The 16,483-nt window shown below is 42.0% G+C and overlaps 1 protein-coding gene across 1 annotated transcript in view; it reads right to left on the reverse strand.

Moving 5' to 3' along the window:
• The window catches only part of TRIM55 (tripartite motif containing 55), a 57,484-nt gene that overhangs the window by 20,432 nt on the left and 20,569 nt on the right, over window positions 1-16,483 (reverse strand). The window contains exons 4-9 of the mRNA XM_030507649.1: window positions 16,188-16,360; window positions 8,288-8,453; window positions 6,524-6,619; window positions 2,414-2,647; window positions 1,443-1,465; window positions 1,219-1,343 (exon numbers count right to left, since the gene is read on the reverse strand). Coding sequence (XP_030363509.1) covers window positions 1,219-1,343; window positions 1,443-1,465; window positions 2,414-2,647; window positions 6,524-6,619; window positions 8,288-8,453; window positions 16,188-16,360 — 817 coding nt within the window. The remainder of the gene's footprint in view (window positions 1-1,218; window positions 1,344-1,442; window positions 1,466-2,413; window positions 2,648-6,523; window positions 6,620-8,287; window positions 8,454-16,187; window positions 16,361-16,483) is intronic.

Here is a 16,483-nt window from a genome sequence, read left to right on the forward strand (position 1 = left end):
TGAACTCCTGATTGCCAAAGCCCTAGCTAATGGCTTGTCTCCAGGAGATGGGTATCACATTCCCTATCGCATGGTGGGGGTGTGTGTCTGTCCAGAGCATAAGGTCACAATCTTGGCAGATGCCTGTGCATGGCAGGGATGTGGCAGCTGTGGCTGATCACAGGGACGAACTGGGCATGAGGCTGTGACTAGGGATTGTCCCTCCCAGGACAAATCCCTGGAGGTTCATGGCCCTGCGAGATGACACCTGCTTCTCTGCTGCTGACTGGTGCACAGCTGCTGTCCCGCTACATGGATCCCAGTGCCAAGTATAGCTAGTCAACAGATTCCAACCTACATACAAAGACCTGCACGGCAGGCGTGCAGGGTCCCTTGCAGGGAGCAACCATGCACTCTCAAGTTAGTATAAGTCTTGGCAGAGGAGTAAGTGGTGGGCGGCATCTGCGTGAGACTTAATTGGCTGGTAAAAGTAAATGTAAATGTAAATGTACCAGCAGAATCCAGTGCTAGCAAGAAAATTAGAGATATCAAGACAACTGTTACGGCTGTCTTTTAATAGGAGAGATCTCCTTATTTGAAACATTTGTCTCCATTAACTTCTTGTGGGTTATGCTGTAAGGTAAAGCACAGGTGAGCCTAGATTTCAGGCTACTTTGGTAAATGTCAAATTACAGCTTTGCGCTATTATATATGTATTAAGCATGTTTAGTCATGACGTCATAACAAATGACATGACAAGACGTTAAATGCATGAAAGATCATGACAATTTTTGCTTCCCTTTATAACTCTTGTGATCTTGAATTTCATCTTTCTGTTACGTTTCTCAATTATTATCAAAAAAGAGTTAAAAAAAAGTATCTTTCATAAGTACTTCTTTTAGTAATAAGCATTCAACTTCTTTAATGCCTTTTTAGAGCAGACAGGCCATACAATAAAAGTATAATTTTGTGGTCCCTTCACACGAGGAGTCAGTAAAGATCTCAGGCTTAGGAAAGTGTTGAAGACATATAAAAGGTAAGATTCATGGTGTCAAGATGTTATGAGATTTTTTTCAACTGTGATGGATTTTTGCTTTTGATTATAATTGATACAAAATGGTCTAGTTACACTTTGGGGTGGATAGAAATTCCTGATTCAAGTTTTGCTACCAGTATCATAATGTAAATCACACAGAGCTACAATTTAAGAAAGCAGTGCATGTGAAATAAATGACATACCTCTGTCAAAATCAATTTCTCGTATTATCTTTTCTTCTCTACTGAGGTTCACTGTGAATTGGTTCATGTTTTCATAACCATCCTCTATTTTCTCCATTTGAAATCCTTTGGATGCTTCAGTAATTCTAAAACACAGAAATTAGTTATTGGCATTTAGATTTGCAGATAAATTTGCAATTTGCAATTCATCATAATGATCAAGAGCCTCAAGTTTAGGTACTTACTTTTGTAGCAGTGTTTTGGCATTCTGTGAAAACAAAAAGGAAATAACTGACTTCTTAAATGGTTCATTTTTTTTTCAGAGATTTTATGCATTGAAATATTATTCTTACAGTGGCTGCTTCTAAATGTGCTACTATGGATCTCATAAATGACAACCATGAGAGATCTATGAATGAGATCAGATTTACATGGTAATTAGTATACAGGTGAGTAAATCTTTAAGTTCGTTGAAGACTTTTTAATTAAAATACAAATATGATGGGAAGTACATACAATTTCTACAAAAATGAAATGGAAATATTTTTGCTCTTTTTTTGTGTGGGTTTGTGGTGAAAAGCAATTGTTGCATTACCATCTTCAGTCACAGTAGCTATATTTGACTATCCATAAGGGCATAGTTCTGGAGCTTCTTTGTCTGGAAAGAATATTGTACTCAATCAAAGGCAATTCTTTGATGAAAACAGTGATTTTTTTTATATATATATATATATTTTTTTTTTCAGAAAACACCCTTTCAGCCTTTAATATAGAGAAATTGTAGGCAAAAAAGTAAGTAAAGTCATAAAAATGTGACTTAGAACATAAATATTTAATTCGTGGAAAGTTAATCACTCTGTCAATATGCAAACAAAACCTATAATTACAGAAGCTCAACTACGCATATATTACAACAGTGGGACAATATAGATATGTTAGAAAATGTTAAAATTCCTATTTCTTCTCTGGAGATGAGAAATTCATACCCAGGATAGTATATTTTGGTGAGAATATCAAATACTCACATTCTTGGTTTGGATACTATTCACAAGACTAGTCATTTGTCTGTGCTGGTGCAAGTGTTTAAAAAATGAGTTTGTGTAAATGTTCACTTAAAGACGACCAAACTCTGTATGTGCCTAAAATCGAGAAATGCTTAAATAGTACTTCAATAAACCCATCATTCTTCTTCTATCTGCATTTACAGACTTTATACCTGCAAAAACACAGCCATTTCTGGTTCTTCCATGAACTGGATTCCTGATTCGACCAGCTTTGACACAGCTTCCAAATGATCCGCATACTTCTTCATCAGGGAGCGGACGTGTTCCAGTTTCTCCTCTTGGGTTCTAGTGATTATTTGTGTCATCTCATTTTTTCTTTCTTCCAGTACAGAATAGAGATAATCAAATTTTTCACACAGCTGCTCTTTCTGTCGTCTGCAGCATTCCTGTGAATCATTTGGTTTATGTTAAACATGTTATATTCTTAAAAGAGTTTCTATTTTTACATTTACTTGGAAGCCTTTTCATCAAAGAAATTCCTCTTTATGAGCAGTGCAAAGGATTCTGAATGACCCCAGAGACTTTTATAATTTTCAAAGCTCAAGCTATTGGAACAAAAGTTTTAAAACTGTTCTCAAACTCTGAGTTTCAAGCCACTGAAAGCCCCCAAACAGGTTATTGTATAACTTGCCAGTCTGCTAGAAAACTGTAAAAGGTATTTATGATATCTGCAGTGACACACCAAAGTCTGCAGAAAAAGTAAAAACCTCCACTGTATTAGCAGCTGGGTTCATTTGCATGGACGGAATGTTTTTTAGAGGAGCGATTGTCTCATATCAGTTCTTGAGAGTTTTATTTTTCTACCAGAGAACCTAGAGCTATCCTGGCTGGGCTTGATTTTCGCATACACCCACTTAGACTCTATTTTGACAATAGATGTCCATTATACCCCATTTACTGTGCACTGAATGAGGAAGCAGTACCACAAAGAAAACGGTGTGTGACAGAAGCACAAAGACAAGAAGGAGGAATCAGTTTCCAACCCCACCTTCAGGCACTGATTTTCACATCATTTTTTGAGACACTTTTATTGTCCTTCCAGTCAGACAACATAGCATATTTCACTGAGTAAGGAGGATGGGTTTGATGACTGCTTCACTGAGTGCTCTCTAACAAGAACACACTGCACTTGCAAGGGAGGATATATGGGAGGAAGTAGGAGACAGGTTATCTATAATGTCTGAGGTCTACCAAACAGAAGTACTTGAGTCATCTGTGTGCCCTGGGGCATAACCTTATTGTGGTTATATCTGGTTGTGGTTGATGGTGATTATTTAAAAATCTTTCCCAGGAACTGAGGCTGAATCTTCTTCTTCCCTTGAGGCATAATGCTGAGATCCTGGCAGCACAGGATTATTAACAGTCCAACAGTACTTTTGGAAGTGATAAGACTGATTATTCATAGCACTTGGCCAGAGAGAATCCCACTTTTTCTCTTGACTTTCAGCCCGAGCTGTTTCCTACGTGTGGTCACAGTCTGCTCTGCATCATTCAAAGAAGAAAGCCTTTCGAAGCTGGACGTGTGGCCAAAAATTGTAGTCTGCATTGAGGGGTGGGAAGCGAATACAGATCTTGTCGCATTGACCCAAGTATCTACCTCTGCTTTCTATTGAGGAAGACTAGGCTAAACAGGCACTTGTAATTTAAAACTCCCTGCAGGGCATCAGGCTTGTCCTGACCTTCTGAAGGTCCTTGCCACTTTCCAGAAATTCCTGATTAGTGAATTAAGGGGTGGGGATAAGGAAGCTTTCAAACTAAGTGAGTCACAGTTCCTGGGTGTCATTCTGTTCTTCAGACCTCCAATAATCTTCCTCTCTTCTTTCACCCCTCTCCTAGTTTTCTCCCAGTGTTTCCTGCACTTCTGCTTGCTACAGATTGCTCTTCAGTTTAGTCTACAATGACCTCCTCTGAAATATATTCAGATGCCTTGTAAAACAACTTTAATTTCAAGACAGGTATGTGCTATCTTTTCCATTTGACACAAGACAAGAGATAGAAGGAGAAGAAGAGAGTGATAGCAGGGTGTCCTGAGAGATCCTTCCTTAACTCTCAGCTCTAATATACATTGTTTCCTGCCAGCAGTTGTTACAGAGCTGTGAACCTCAAGAGTAAGAGGGCAAAACAAGTTCCTAACTGCAAATGCTGAAATATTTCTGAAATACTCTCTTTCTGTATACAATGTTCCCATATGAAGTCTCTGCCTTGGGAACTACCCTAATCAGATTCTGTGTAATGAAAAAGGTTAAAAAATATATGACTTTCCATTCTGAAATGTTCTCAGCCTTTTTGTTTCTTGAAGCATGGCTACAGCAAAAATAAAGGAGTCCTTGCCACTGAGCATGAGTCGCACTGCTTATTCTGAAATATTTGTATTGACTGGCCTCCACTATTAGCATTTGCTGAAACATAGTAATTTTTCCTTCATTATTTGACTTATATTGTTTATAGGGCTAAACAGTACTTAATTATTTATTATTGTTTGCCATTATTTTACATTTTATATTCCTTTCTTATTTTCAGTGTAATACGTGTTTTTTAGGGTTGGATAGAAGCAATAACTAAATATGGAATTGTAGGCTACTGCTTACTCCAGCTAAAAGGAAAGCGATCATGTATTTTCTGCTAAAGAAGATATTTACTGTTCTCTGCAAAGTGTTAAGAAGAGAGAAGAGACAATGCTGGATTATAAGTATTATTTCCATGTGTGCACATTTCTTAGCTCCAGCTGTAGCTTTTCATCTTCAAGGACAAACTGATGTCAATTCAGACAAAGCTCTTGTGTGGTAGGAAGTGTGATTTGCTTGAAATGTAACAAGGAAGTGCCAAGGTAAGCTCTAAGATCTATTTTCTGCAATCTTTGACTTTAAAGGTGAAAAGCCTGTTAAACATCTGAAGGTAAAATGGCTGCACTTTCTTTGGGATTTGAGTTTAAAGGTTAGACTTTAAACTGAGTGGATGGCTCTGAGGAAGCTAGTTTCAGAAACTGATGTATTTATTAAGGCATTTTTAGCATAGAGTTTTCTCCATACTTCAGACTAGATATTTGAAGTTTTGTTTCTGGTTCAGCTAGTTCAACTTAAATGTACATAAGCTTTTGCTTTTGTACCACTCAAATTTCTGCAGTTAACCTACTTGAAAAGCTTGTTTCTGTCTGCAAAGTCCTGATAGCAGCCATTTCCATCTTTGCGACTTCATCCTTCCTGACTACAAAGTTCTGACTGCTGCTAACATCCACTGTCATTTACTTGGGCTAATGGTTTTATGTTGTTTAAACCAAACTTGGACATTTTCTGTTCTTCCTTGCTCTAAGGAAATAGGAGCCTTGGTCAATTGTGTACATAGATTGTGGAATCAATTTTTCTTACCAATTAGAATCTATACATCTAGGATTAACTTATTTTTCTCTGCCATTTCTCTTTTCTGCTCCAGCTCTAAAGAGTCAATATAATTCTAATTGGGCTGAGAGGGATGCAACTCCTTCACTAGATGCTTCATCAAACTCTTATCACAAAATCAATCCATATGAGCTTCTTTCAGCCTGTTGCTCTGTGATGCTCACGTGGGTCAGAGCTGATATTCATATTGCTTTGCTGGTACAAACCTCTCGGAGGAAATGAAAGCCACTTCTGCTACTGAATGACACAAAACTAATTCCAGCTCTGTCAGAGTAAGACCGTTACGAGAAAATCCAGTAAATACTCAAAGTCTTCTCTCCCACAAGCAACAAAACAAGACTCCTGAAAGGGCAACGTAAGTGTATTAAAAAGTACTTCTGTGCAGAAGGCGGATCAACCAAATACGGAGCTCACTGACATACTTGGGTGCCATGCTACACAGGTGGCTATTCTGTGGCTTAGACTAAGGCTCTGTTCACAGGACCAGTCAGGCTTTAGACTTTTACAGCTCTAGAACCTGATCTTTGATGATAAATGAGCTGGGAGTTGATGGAATTTTGTTGGATCTGCTTTTAACTTCAGTGATATCTTATGCCACTAAGAATGCTGAGCAAGATGTGCTGATATGGATTATTCTTACTCTTTGTCCTTGGTCACATGGCCAATGTCAGAGGCAGGGTGCCCAGCAGGATGTATCCTTTGGTTGAGGCAGTACAGCTGATACTGTACAAAGCCTTAGGTAATGGTTTACTGAAAGGCTGTGGGAATGCATTTGGGTGAAGTGAGGTCTGTTAAAGAATGATTGTTACCAGCAGTTTAAAAGATGTGACTTATTGAAATAACTGCATTTAAAGAGGTGGTACTTACCTCAACCGTCTTGCAGGTCTCCTCCAGCTGCGTGACTATCCCTTGCATTCTGTCATTGCTCCCCACAAGGACTGCAATGCCATCACTCAGCTCAGACTAGGAAGTAAGGGGAGAGCAAGCAGGAGTGTGTTAGATACTGTCCCACTTCAAGGCGGCACATCTAACTGCAAGGAGAAAAAGATGAATGGGCCATACCAGAATATTAGCTTTACCTGCTCACGAGTTACCCACTAGTATTTCGACTAGTTTCTTCTCCCAAAAAACTATGAAAACATGGACATTTTGAAACTTTTTATGGAGAAGAAACTGTGGTTTTGAAAGGAGGAAGCACTTTGATCTAGGTAGCTCTTCTAGATGCTTTTGTCTGAAGCACTCTTTCAACAGCCCCAGAATATTCCATTTGGATTTGTTGAGAGAAAAGACTTTGTCTCTTGATGGACTGGTTCTTTTTAGTGTCTGGGCCTAGCCATGCCACTGTGCTGTTCCCTGAGGGCTGCAGCTCTTGGCACTGGAGAGGAGAAGAGGTAGCCCATTGACCTGGAAGGATCAGGGCGCTACAGAGCCCCCGGCATGAAGGCAGCAGGGCTGGGGCTGTGGTGAGAGGGGAAGGGAGCAAAGGAGGAGGCGAAAGTGGAGGCTGCTGATCCCCTGGCATGAGGGAAACCAGTGTAAGAAACAAATGGCCTGAATGTGGGGATGGGGATGACTGTGAGGTATCCTTAGAAGAGGAGAGTCAGAGAAGCTGGTCCTTAGGCAACTTGTTGAGGGTGCTGGGGAGGGTAAGGGGCTCTTGGCAGTCTGCTGTGACAGAGGCAACCATGGCCTCCACAGCTTTGTAAACGATCCTTTGAAGCACGCATCCTGCAGCCTCCAGGTTACGCCTCCAGGTTACACCTCCAGTCTTGGGCATGACAGCCCCTTTCCACAGGCACTCTGGGAAGGAAACCACTCCTTGCAAATCTCCATGCAAAGGGAGTGACTGGGTGCATGGATTCAGTCCAAGAAACTTCTCCCCCTTCTCCCTCCTTTTTTTGATTGAAAAGGATGTTTGTAACTACTTTCCTAAAGCGACTTCTCATTTGTAGTTTCCACACACAAGCATCTGTGTGACAAAGTTGGAGGCTGGGATTGCAAACTTGGCCTGTTTGATTGCTTGCCCCACTGGGACCCTCCAGAAAAATGAGCTGTTTATCTCAGGAGGATAACCCAGTGAGTCAGGTTTTAAATTAATACTGTATTAAAAATAAACAAGTCTTCTACTGGTGACAGCAAGGGCAGAGGATGTTAGGTACATCCTGTGCTGCCAACTATTGAATATTCCTGCATTCACTTGCAGAAGGAGGTTTTTCACTTAACTTTCTTAAAAATCGGATGCTTAAAGGCAAAAGTGCCTAATAGATAACTATTTGGTTTGTAATGGTCTGTTCTCTTTCCAGTTCATGTGTTGTAAATCCCACTTGTTTTTCTCATCTAAGAGCACTGAAAAAAGACATTAGGAACCTTGAAAGAGAGATCCTCCGGTTCACATCAAATTGCCGTCTAAAATGTTTACTCACTATACTAACAAAAATTGGGACATTAATATATTTCTGTGTGATCTCTCATATATTTATTTTCCTGTGTTTCTAAACAGATCCTACCGTTTGTGTGAGCCTTTCACTCACACACAGGAATGGCAAAGGCACACCCAGGCCCCTTTGGAAACTCACAGGAAGCCCTTTCATGATCCTATCAGTTGACTATGACATACAAAAAGATATTTACCTTCTGTTGCTGGTAAACATTTGTGAGAGGAGCAACTTGACAGTCTTTGTGGGCACCAAAGACTTTGCACAAGGAGCAGGTGGGCATTTCACAGTTCAAACAATAGATATTAATTCTTTCATCTTCATGCTCTTCGCACATTGGCTGGTCACACTTCCTTTCAGGTCTGCAAAAGAAAACAAAATTAAAACAAACTTGGTGCTCATGAGATTCTGATGACAACACTCAGTGTATCACCGTGAAATACGATATATAGCAGTGTTCAAGGCTGACCTGAGTGTGCAGTGTAGACTTAAACCTGCCACACGGGATGACTAAATAGACAGTGGGACAGATTAATATCCTGACACAACAGGATGTGATGACAATATAGCAACATGACTTCATATGAGAATGCCAGCTGGGAGTGTGACTGAACCCTTGCTCATATTTTAAAATGTAAACAACCTCACTAAGAGTGATCTCAGACTACTCATATACTTTAATTAGCATGTTATCTAACATCTGTCTAAAATATGAAACATATTTAATTTCTTTCAGGTTCATCATACAAAATGTTGGACACTTAGCCTTAAAGTAGAAAAGCTTTTATGGAGGGGACTAATTTGAATCAAATCAGGTATTGATGGACCTTTATGCCCTCAACTCTGTGTCTCTGCTGATGAGCATTGCAAAGCCTAGGTCAGGACTGTCAGTATCAAACAGGACTGGGTCCTTATGGCCTTTACACTAGTCCAACAACCAAATAAGGTCTCACAGAAATTAATTTTATCTGGGTGGCCATGTCTAGCTTGTACAATGTTGAACTTTTTAACAGTAGGTAACTCAATTGTACCCATCACAAAATCCATGGGTTACACAAGGGGCATTCCTTTTCTGTGTTAAGCCAGGAACTGTCACGAGACTAAAGTTCAGTCCTGATCTTCTAATCAGCAAAATGATTTCTCCATATACACACAAGTCAATTCCTGCCATTTTAGGAACTACTTTAGTTGTAGCTTCCTTTAAATGAGCCACTTAACTGATGCTCCCACTGTAAGTGAAAGCTCTGGTCCAGTCTGCATGGGCAGGCTGATGTTTTTCTGAGCTCATGTTTTGGGCTTAGCACCCTGAGCACATCTGCAGCAAGAACATGAGTGTGTGAAGATGTGGTACCAGAGGACAGGGTCAGTGGATTGATGGAGGGAGTGTGTCCAGGAGTTCAAGCCTCCAAAGGTCGACACTCCTATGGCAGCAATGTTAAATATTTCCAACATTAGCCATTATCCCTTTCTGTGGCCATTTGGAAGGAGAACTATGACTTACCTGTAGCAAGTGGAACAATGGCGTCATACAAATACATCTTTTTATCTTTAGATAGAAAATATTTTCCAAAACTATAGAGTTTAATGGAATTACATGGAAAAAAAATAAAATTAAGCCATTTTACAGAGCTCTGTAGCAAGGAAGCAACTAGTCATTCTATTCAATTTTAAAACAATGTATGGGAAAATCATTATTTTAGATCATATTATAGTAGAGTTTTTCCATACAGTTTGGTAGAATGGTCATGGCATTTATTTTTTAATGACAAAGTACAGGTTTTCTCTTCTGAAGGGAATGGAATGAATATGATCAACTAGATGATTTAAAAAAATATCAAGCAACAAAGATGTCTCATGCATTCATATTTTTTAATTTAAAGAAGGCACTGGCATTTAAAGGGTTCATATGGAAAGTTTGTAATCTGCAGTATAACATGATACACCATAATAAAACAAGACAGAAACTTCTGAAGGAAGCCTGTATTATTTGGGTCAGGTTTCTAGCATATAAGGCACTCAGTGTGTCAAATCCAGCATCATTTCAATGCTAGTCAAAAGGCATGTGCTTCCACTATAAAAACACTTTACACTGTTTGCAGGTGACTGCAAACAGCCCCTAATGTATTCATGTTATAGTGCACCAGTGGGAGGGCCTGCGTGTGACGGCAGTAACAGACAATGAATTTCAAAGTGATTAATTAAGCCTGAAATAGCCGCTCTTCCTGCAAATATTTACAAGACCAGAAACAGAAACTACTAGAAGGTTACTTGACACTGGAATGGTGCCACTAACATGAAAGACACATCGCACATGGCAAAAAGGAGACGGTATCAAACAAGTTCAGCCAGAAGTAACCAACCTTCAACAGTGCAGCAAAGAGCTGGAAGAAACCTGGCAGAACTCCCTGAACTAGTGGGGCCCTGAAGACACAGACAGAAGAGTAGAAGTAAACAGATCTATAGTCTCCTTCCCAGGCTGAGCAAAAGGAGAGATTTTCAGCACAATGTTCCCTGACCTCGGAGGGGATCCTCGAGGTCTATATTGGTGTAGCAAAGGCCAAAGCACAACCTCTGTGTTTAAAATGGTGGCTGATCCTGAAACAGGAGATTAAAGAGTAACTGATAGGAAAAAGACAGCATGGCTGTAGTAAAAGAAAAGATTCATCACAGATGTGCTTGTGACCAAAGAAGTAGGAGGTTGCTCAAATGGCCTAATAGCTTTGTGCTCTCCTTCTCTGACTCTGCTCTTTGAATTGCTTAGCCTGTGTTTGACTGTTACATGCTTATTCTTTTCCATTAAAATTGGATTTGGGCCCTAACCTGCGGAGTGTTGTGTGTGGTTTATGGAGAGGAGGATTCTCAGCACTGATAAGGCCACACTTGGAATACTGAGTCCAGTTCCAGGCTCCCCAGTACATGAGAGACATGGACATACTGGAGAGAGCCCAGCAAGGGACCCTGAAGATGATTAAAGGTCTAGAGCATCTCTCCTGTGAGTAAAGGTTGCGGCTTTGGACTTGCAACCTGGATAAGGGAATGTTCAGGTGGATCTTAACAATGACCTTGATCTCACCAACATCTTCAGGCATCCAAATACCTGAACAGAGGGTGTGATGAGGATCGAGCCAGGCTTTTTTCAGTGGAGCCCAGTGCCAGGGCCAGAGGCAATGGGCATGAACTGAAGCACTGGAGGTTCTCTCTGAAGTTCAGGAAACATTCTTCCCCCGTGAGAGTGACCAAGCACTGGCACAGCTGCCCAGAGAGATGGTGGAGTCTCCATCCGTAGAAGTCTTTAAAAGCCAACTGGACATGGTCCTGGGCAACCGGCTGTGGGTAGCCCTACTTGAGGAGTGGGGGTGGACCAGATGATGTCTAGAGGTCCCGTCCAATCTCAGATGTTCTGTGATTCTGTGATTTGCTGAGGAAATGCAAAGTTGCTGGGCACATAAAGGAGCACACTTTCATTAAGGACATAGTAAGACCTTAGGAAAACTGCTGTTTGGTTAGAAAGCATGTTTTCCTTAGGATATTTACAAATCCAAAAAGGTTTCTACAGCAATCCTGAAGGCAACTTTGATACCGTTTTTACTGAGGACCGTAAGATAGCTGTAGCCCTTCCTGTACCATCACATCACCTAGTGCTTGCACCTGGTCAGGGAATGGAGAGAGATCTGCATGACTATATGGAGCACAGTCAGGTCATTAGTGAAGATATTGCACTGTATTAGCCCCAGTTGGGCAACAACCACTAATGGCTGACCTCCACCTGACTTCATATTGCTCACCATGACTCTTTGAGTCTGGAAATTCAGCCAGTTTTCAGTCCACTTCACTGTAGACCTTACTTCATCAGTTTGTCAATAAAGATGTTACAGGAGACATTGTTGAAAGTTTAGACAAACAACGTTTAGTGCTCTCCTCTCATTCACTAGGTTAGTTGTCTCACTATAAAAGGCTATTGGATTAGCCAGGCTGATTTCTCCTTCATAAATCCATGCTATTTCTGTATTTCTTATCACCTTTTTGTCTTTTATATGTTTGAAAATAGTTTCCAGGAGGGTTTGCTTGAACAGCTTTCAAGGAACTGGTGTGAGGATGACCAGCCTGTAGTTCCCTGGATTCTCCTCCTTGAAGATGGGAGTAACATTTGTTTTCTTCCAGTCCAGTCCTCAGGAACCTCTCCCGATTACCATGATCTTGCAGAGATTATTGAGAATGGTCTTGCAGTGACATCAGCCAGTTCCTTCACCACTCATGGGTGCGTCCCACCAGGATGTCCATTTTTTTTTTAATATTCCCTAACCTGATCCCACTCCTCCAAGGGTATGTCTTCCTTACTCTAGTCTTTCCTGCTGGTGTCAGGGGCCTGGGATTACTGAAGGCTGATCTTACCAGTAAAGACCGAGATGAAGGCGGCATTGAGTACCTCGGCCTTTTCTATGTCCTTTGCCACAGAAGACCCTGCTCCATTTTAGCGGTGGACCTACACTTTCTCTAATCTTCCTTTTGCTGCTGATGCACCTGTAGAAGCTCTTTTTGTTAGCTTCCATGTCCCTCCTAAATCCATCTGTGCACTCTTGGACGGTGTCCCCCCTGAGTCACCTGTCCACCTTCTTTTTGCTTCTTTTCGCTTCTTTTCTAGTGTTTTATCAGGAGCTCCCTGTTGATCAATGCAGATATCCTGCCACCGTTGCTTGAGTATATGGGGATAGACCATTCTTAAGCTTGGAGAAGATGGTCCTTGAAAATCAACCACAATGATAGGCTCTCCCAAAAGCAATGAAAAGCCCATCAATAGCCAGGATAGAAGTGGGGCTTGAAAAATTAGAAGACTATAAATGTTCACATGAACATAGGGGTCCCTGCAGCTCCATTACACTAGTACTATCATGAATGCTTGGCCCAAGAAACCAGGTGAGTTTAGGGCTTTGTCTCCACGGGGGGATGGAGAAGATCCAGGTGATCTCTCTCCTTACGTCTTTCACTGCGCAATCTGTGGGGCTTCTTCTGCGGCTCCCTTGTTTGGCAACCTGTGGGCAGGGAGCCCATTTCCCTGACCCAGCCTATCTGAGATCCCTTGTCATCCCTGCAGCCAGTCCTGGAGAACCATGCCCTCCCGTGGGAGCTCTGGCTGAGGCCTCTGAGGTGTCAGGGATAGCTGCTCCTGGCAGTGCTGGCTTCCCCATCCTGCAGCATGTCAGCACCATCGCAGAGCCCATACATGCTGCTCTCAGCACAGTGCCTAGGCCCCGCTGTGCACACTGCTGCAGACACTGCTCCATCTGTGCTACCTGGGGCTCTCCTTGGTAGGTGCAAGGCGGAAAGAGCGCTCAACCCTCCCTGATAGGGATTCAGCTGGTAACAAAGCCCAAACCACCTTTTGATGGTGAATAGCCAGCCAGGCTTGTTAGAGGCTTCCAGAGCTTGCAGGAAGTCACAGACTCCTGTTGCTAACCTTTTCTTCTAGCAGCAGGAATCCTGGTGGTCCTCAGATAGTTCAGGTAATCAGTGGCCTACAGACTTTCAAAGATTGATTTAATATTTTAGCCAACTGGGTCAGTCCTTTGCTGTCCTTTAAAACTGTGTAGAAGCTACATCCTGCTTGAGGATTTCTTTCCTGTGCTGCTAATAGATTCTAAATTCGGCAACAGGTTACGGTGCCAACAGCTAGAATTTGATGAACAATGGTATAAAAGACCGTATGATGTGATTTTTAGTAATAGGAGGTCTGCCTGTGAGGACTTGGGCAGACCCCCCCCAAACTGTAGCCCAGCTGCTGCCCCTGTTTCTATTTTAAAAGCCCTATTTTTTAATTCAAATAGAAGCTCAAATTTAAAAAAATATTTTTAAAATAAATTGGTTTTGCCTAAGCAGGAGATAAAGCTTGCTCCCTAGATGGGATATTCCTCACTCTCCTACGTCCATGTGAAATGCAGCTGGGAGCTGACATCATTCTGACACATGCAGTTATGGTGAATTATACCCGCAGGAGGACTGAAGGGAAAGGGGCTCCCGTGCAAATCACAGGTGCTGCCAGTTTGAAGGGCTGTCTTGGGAAGAAACAAGGAGGCAAAGGTCACGTCTCACCCTTCCTCTTACGTACCTCTGCCAGACCTCAGCCCTTCAGTTGGGAAGAGGAAGGAAGAAGTGGAGAAGACTTGATTTCTCTTGCTTTTTGGTTTCAGTGGAACAGCATGGCAGATCTTGCTCACATTCTCATAGGAGCTTGAGAAACGTTAGGCAGAGGGAGATAAGCAGCTGAGGCCTACAAAGTGCCAAATAGTTTAGATAATGCTGCTATGCATTGCCACTGCTACGTAACCCTGACGATAACTTTCATTCTAAGGACGTACATGAAGGTTAAATAAGCACCTTAACAGACTGAATAAATGAGCCTTTTGGACAAATATCTCAGCAAATACATGTTCATGCTGGTTTTGGGGTTTTTTTTTTCCTATTCTCTTCTTTTATTCATCATGTGTTTTACTTCTGTGGAATTTAAAAAAAATCTACCAAATCTCTTACATTTCTATTTAACTGAATTTTGCTCCAATTGCCCATGAACTACATAGGAAAAGGAGCAGCATTTATATTTTAAGTTAAATACAACTGTGAGCTGAAAAAATAAAAAACAAAAATCCAAGAAAGATGAGGCCACACATGTCTAGCTGATATGGTCAAAAGCAAAGTCCACCACCATAGCTTTACTGATTCATTTCCTCCGGGATTTTCCTGGCTAAAATAATATTTGGGTATCAATGACACACACAAGGGTAGCTGACCTTCCCTTGGCACTGAGTGTGAAGGGCAGCAGAAAGGACAATTTTAAGCCAACTTCGTGCTCTCTGACGCTTTGGAGCTCCAACCTATGCCTAGCTACAGCAGTCTCCAAAGGCATTTGAGCAACCAAGAACAGCCAAAGCCACCTTTGGAAACGTTCTTTCTGCTGGTGACTGTCCTCTGCCAGAGAAGGGGAGAAGTACCCTAAGCCATCCCAGGCTCTGGGCTCCAGTGGCTGTGTCCACCTGCTGCAGCGATACCACCTCATTGTCTCCGCAAAACCCAGCTCCTTGTTGGGGTGGGATGGGAAGACTGTTAGGGAGCACAGCCAGGATTGCATCCTCCTTCAGGTGTACAAAGCACCTTGCCATATGAAACTGGCTCCATGGATCCATGCTGGTGACAAAAGGCAGCTTCCCTGGGTAAGACATGCTTGCTTGGAGGCCTGGGGCCAGGCTTAGCTTTCCCTCTACTAAGTTCCCCATGGTGGTATCATGAGTCTGACCCATCCCAGGGAAAGAAAGATGAGAATGCAACATTTTTCTGTTGCTGGATCTATTACACATCCAATGCAGGAAATCAACATTTAGGAGTAATCTTACTTTTTAGGATCAACCCATTTCTCTACCCTGAGGTTGTGATTCTCATGCACAGCCACACAGCACTGACACATATTATTCCTGGTTATTCTTCCTCTTTTATGGAGCCTTTAAGAAGACTTGATTTCATGAGTTCAGGTCCCAAGCTGACAGGAATGGAGGTTTTTTTTACTGAGTTTTGATTTGACATTATGATGCACGGTATCTTCTGTGTGAAATTCAGTTTTCCTCTTGTTTGCACTGTCTGTCCCTTAGGATTTTCTAACAAGACTTGAAATTTCTTTCCCTTCCCTAGCATGAAAACACCCAGGTTAAAGACAAATGAGAATAATCTGAACTGTTTTAAAAATAAATGATGTGAACCTAGCTGCTTTTCCCTTGTTCATGGAGCCATGCTGACCTCAAGGGCTTTGCTTGCATGAGTAAGTAAGTGTTGTTCATGTGAATAGGCATGGCACAGTCCTCTGGTGTAAGTGGAAGCAGGGAAAATCAGCATCTACTTGCATGAGGTTTTCTGTGCTCAGTCAGAGCTGACTTCATTGCACAGCAAACAGACAGGCACGCATGGCAGCACGATCCCTTTCTGCATTTCCAAGTGACAAAATGACTAAATCAGCCTCGTGTGCCCCAAACAAAGAGACCAAAGGCCACCAGCTTCCTACGCCGTGCCTGATTTTGTAGCAAACCTCCTCTGAAGGGCACACATTCACTCGTTACCTTGTGGACTCCTGCTTGTAGATGTCGATGATGTTCTCCACCAGCAGGTTCCTCTGCAGCCCGTAGACGCCATGCCGGTCAAGGACCACTTCATGCCTGCAGGAGGGACAGCGGAAGCGGCCTCCCGATGCCACAGTTGTGCCTCCTCTGGTCGGCAGGTAGGGGTTGGAGGCCTGCTCTTGCCAAGCAGCACAAGGAGAGGTGAGTAAGGCCATGCAAAGCCATGAAAACCTCTTTCAAAAGCACCGGGGCAAAAATACGCTTATAGGAAACCATTTGTCAATATGCCCTAGGAG

This window comes from Strigops habroptila, chromosome 1 (assembly GCF_004027225.2).
Source record: "Strigops habroptila isolate Jane chromosome 1, bStrHab1.2.pri, whole genome shotgun sequence".
Lineage (NCBI taxonomy): Eukaryota > Metazoa > Chordata > Aves > Psittaciformes > Psittacidae > Strigops > Strigops habroptila.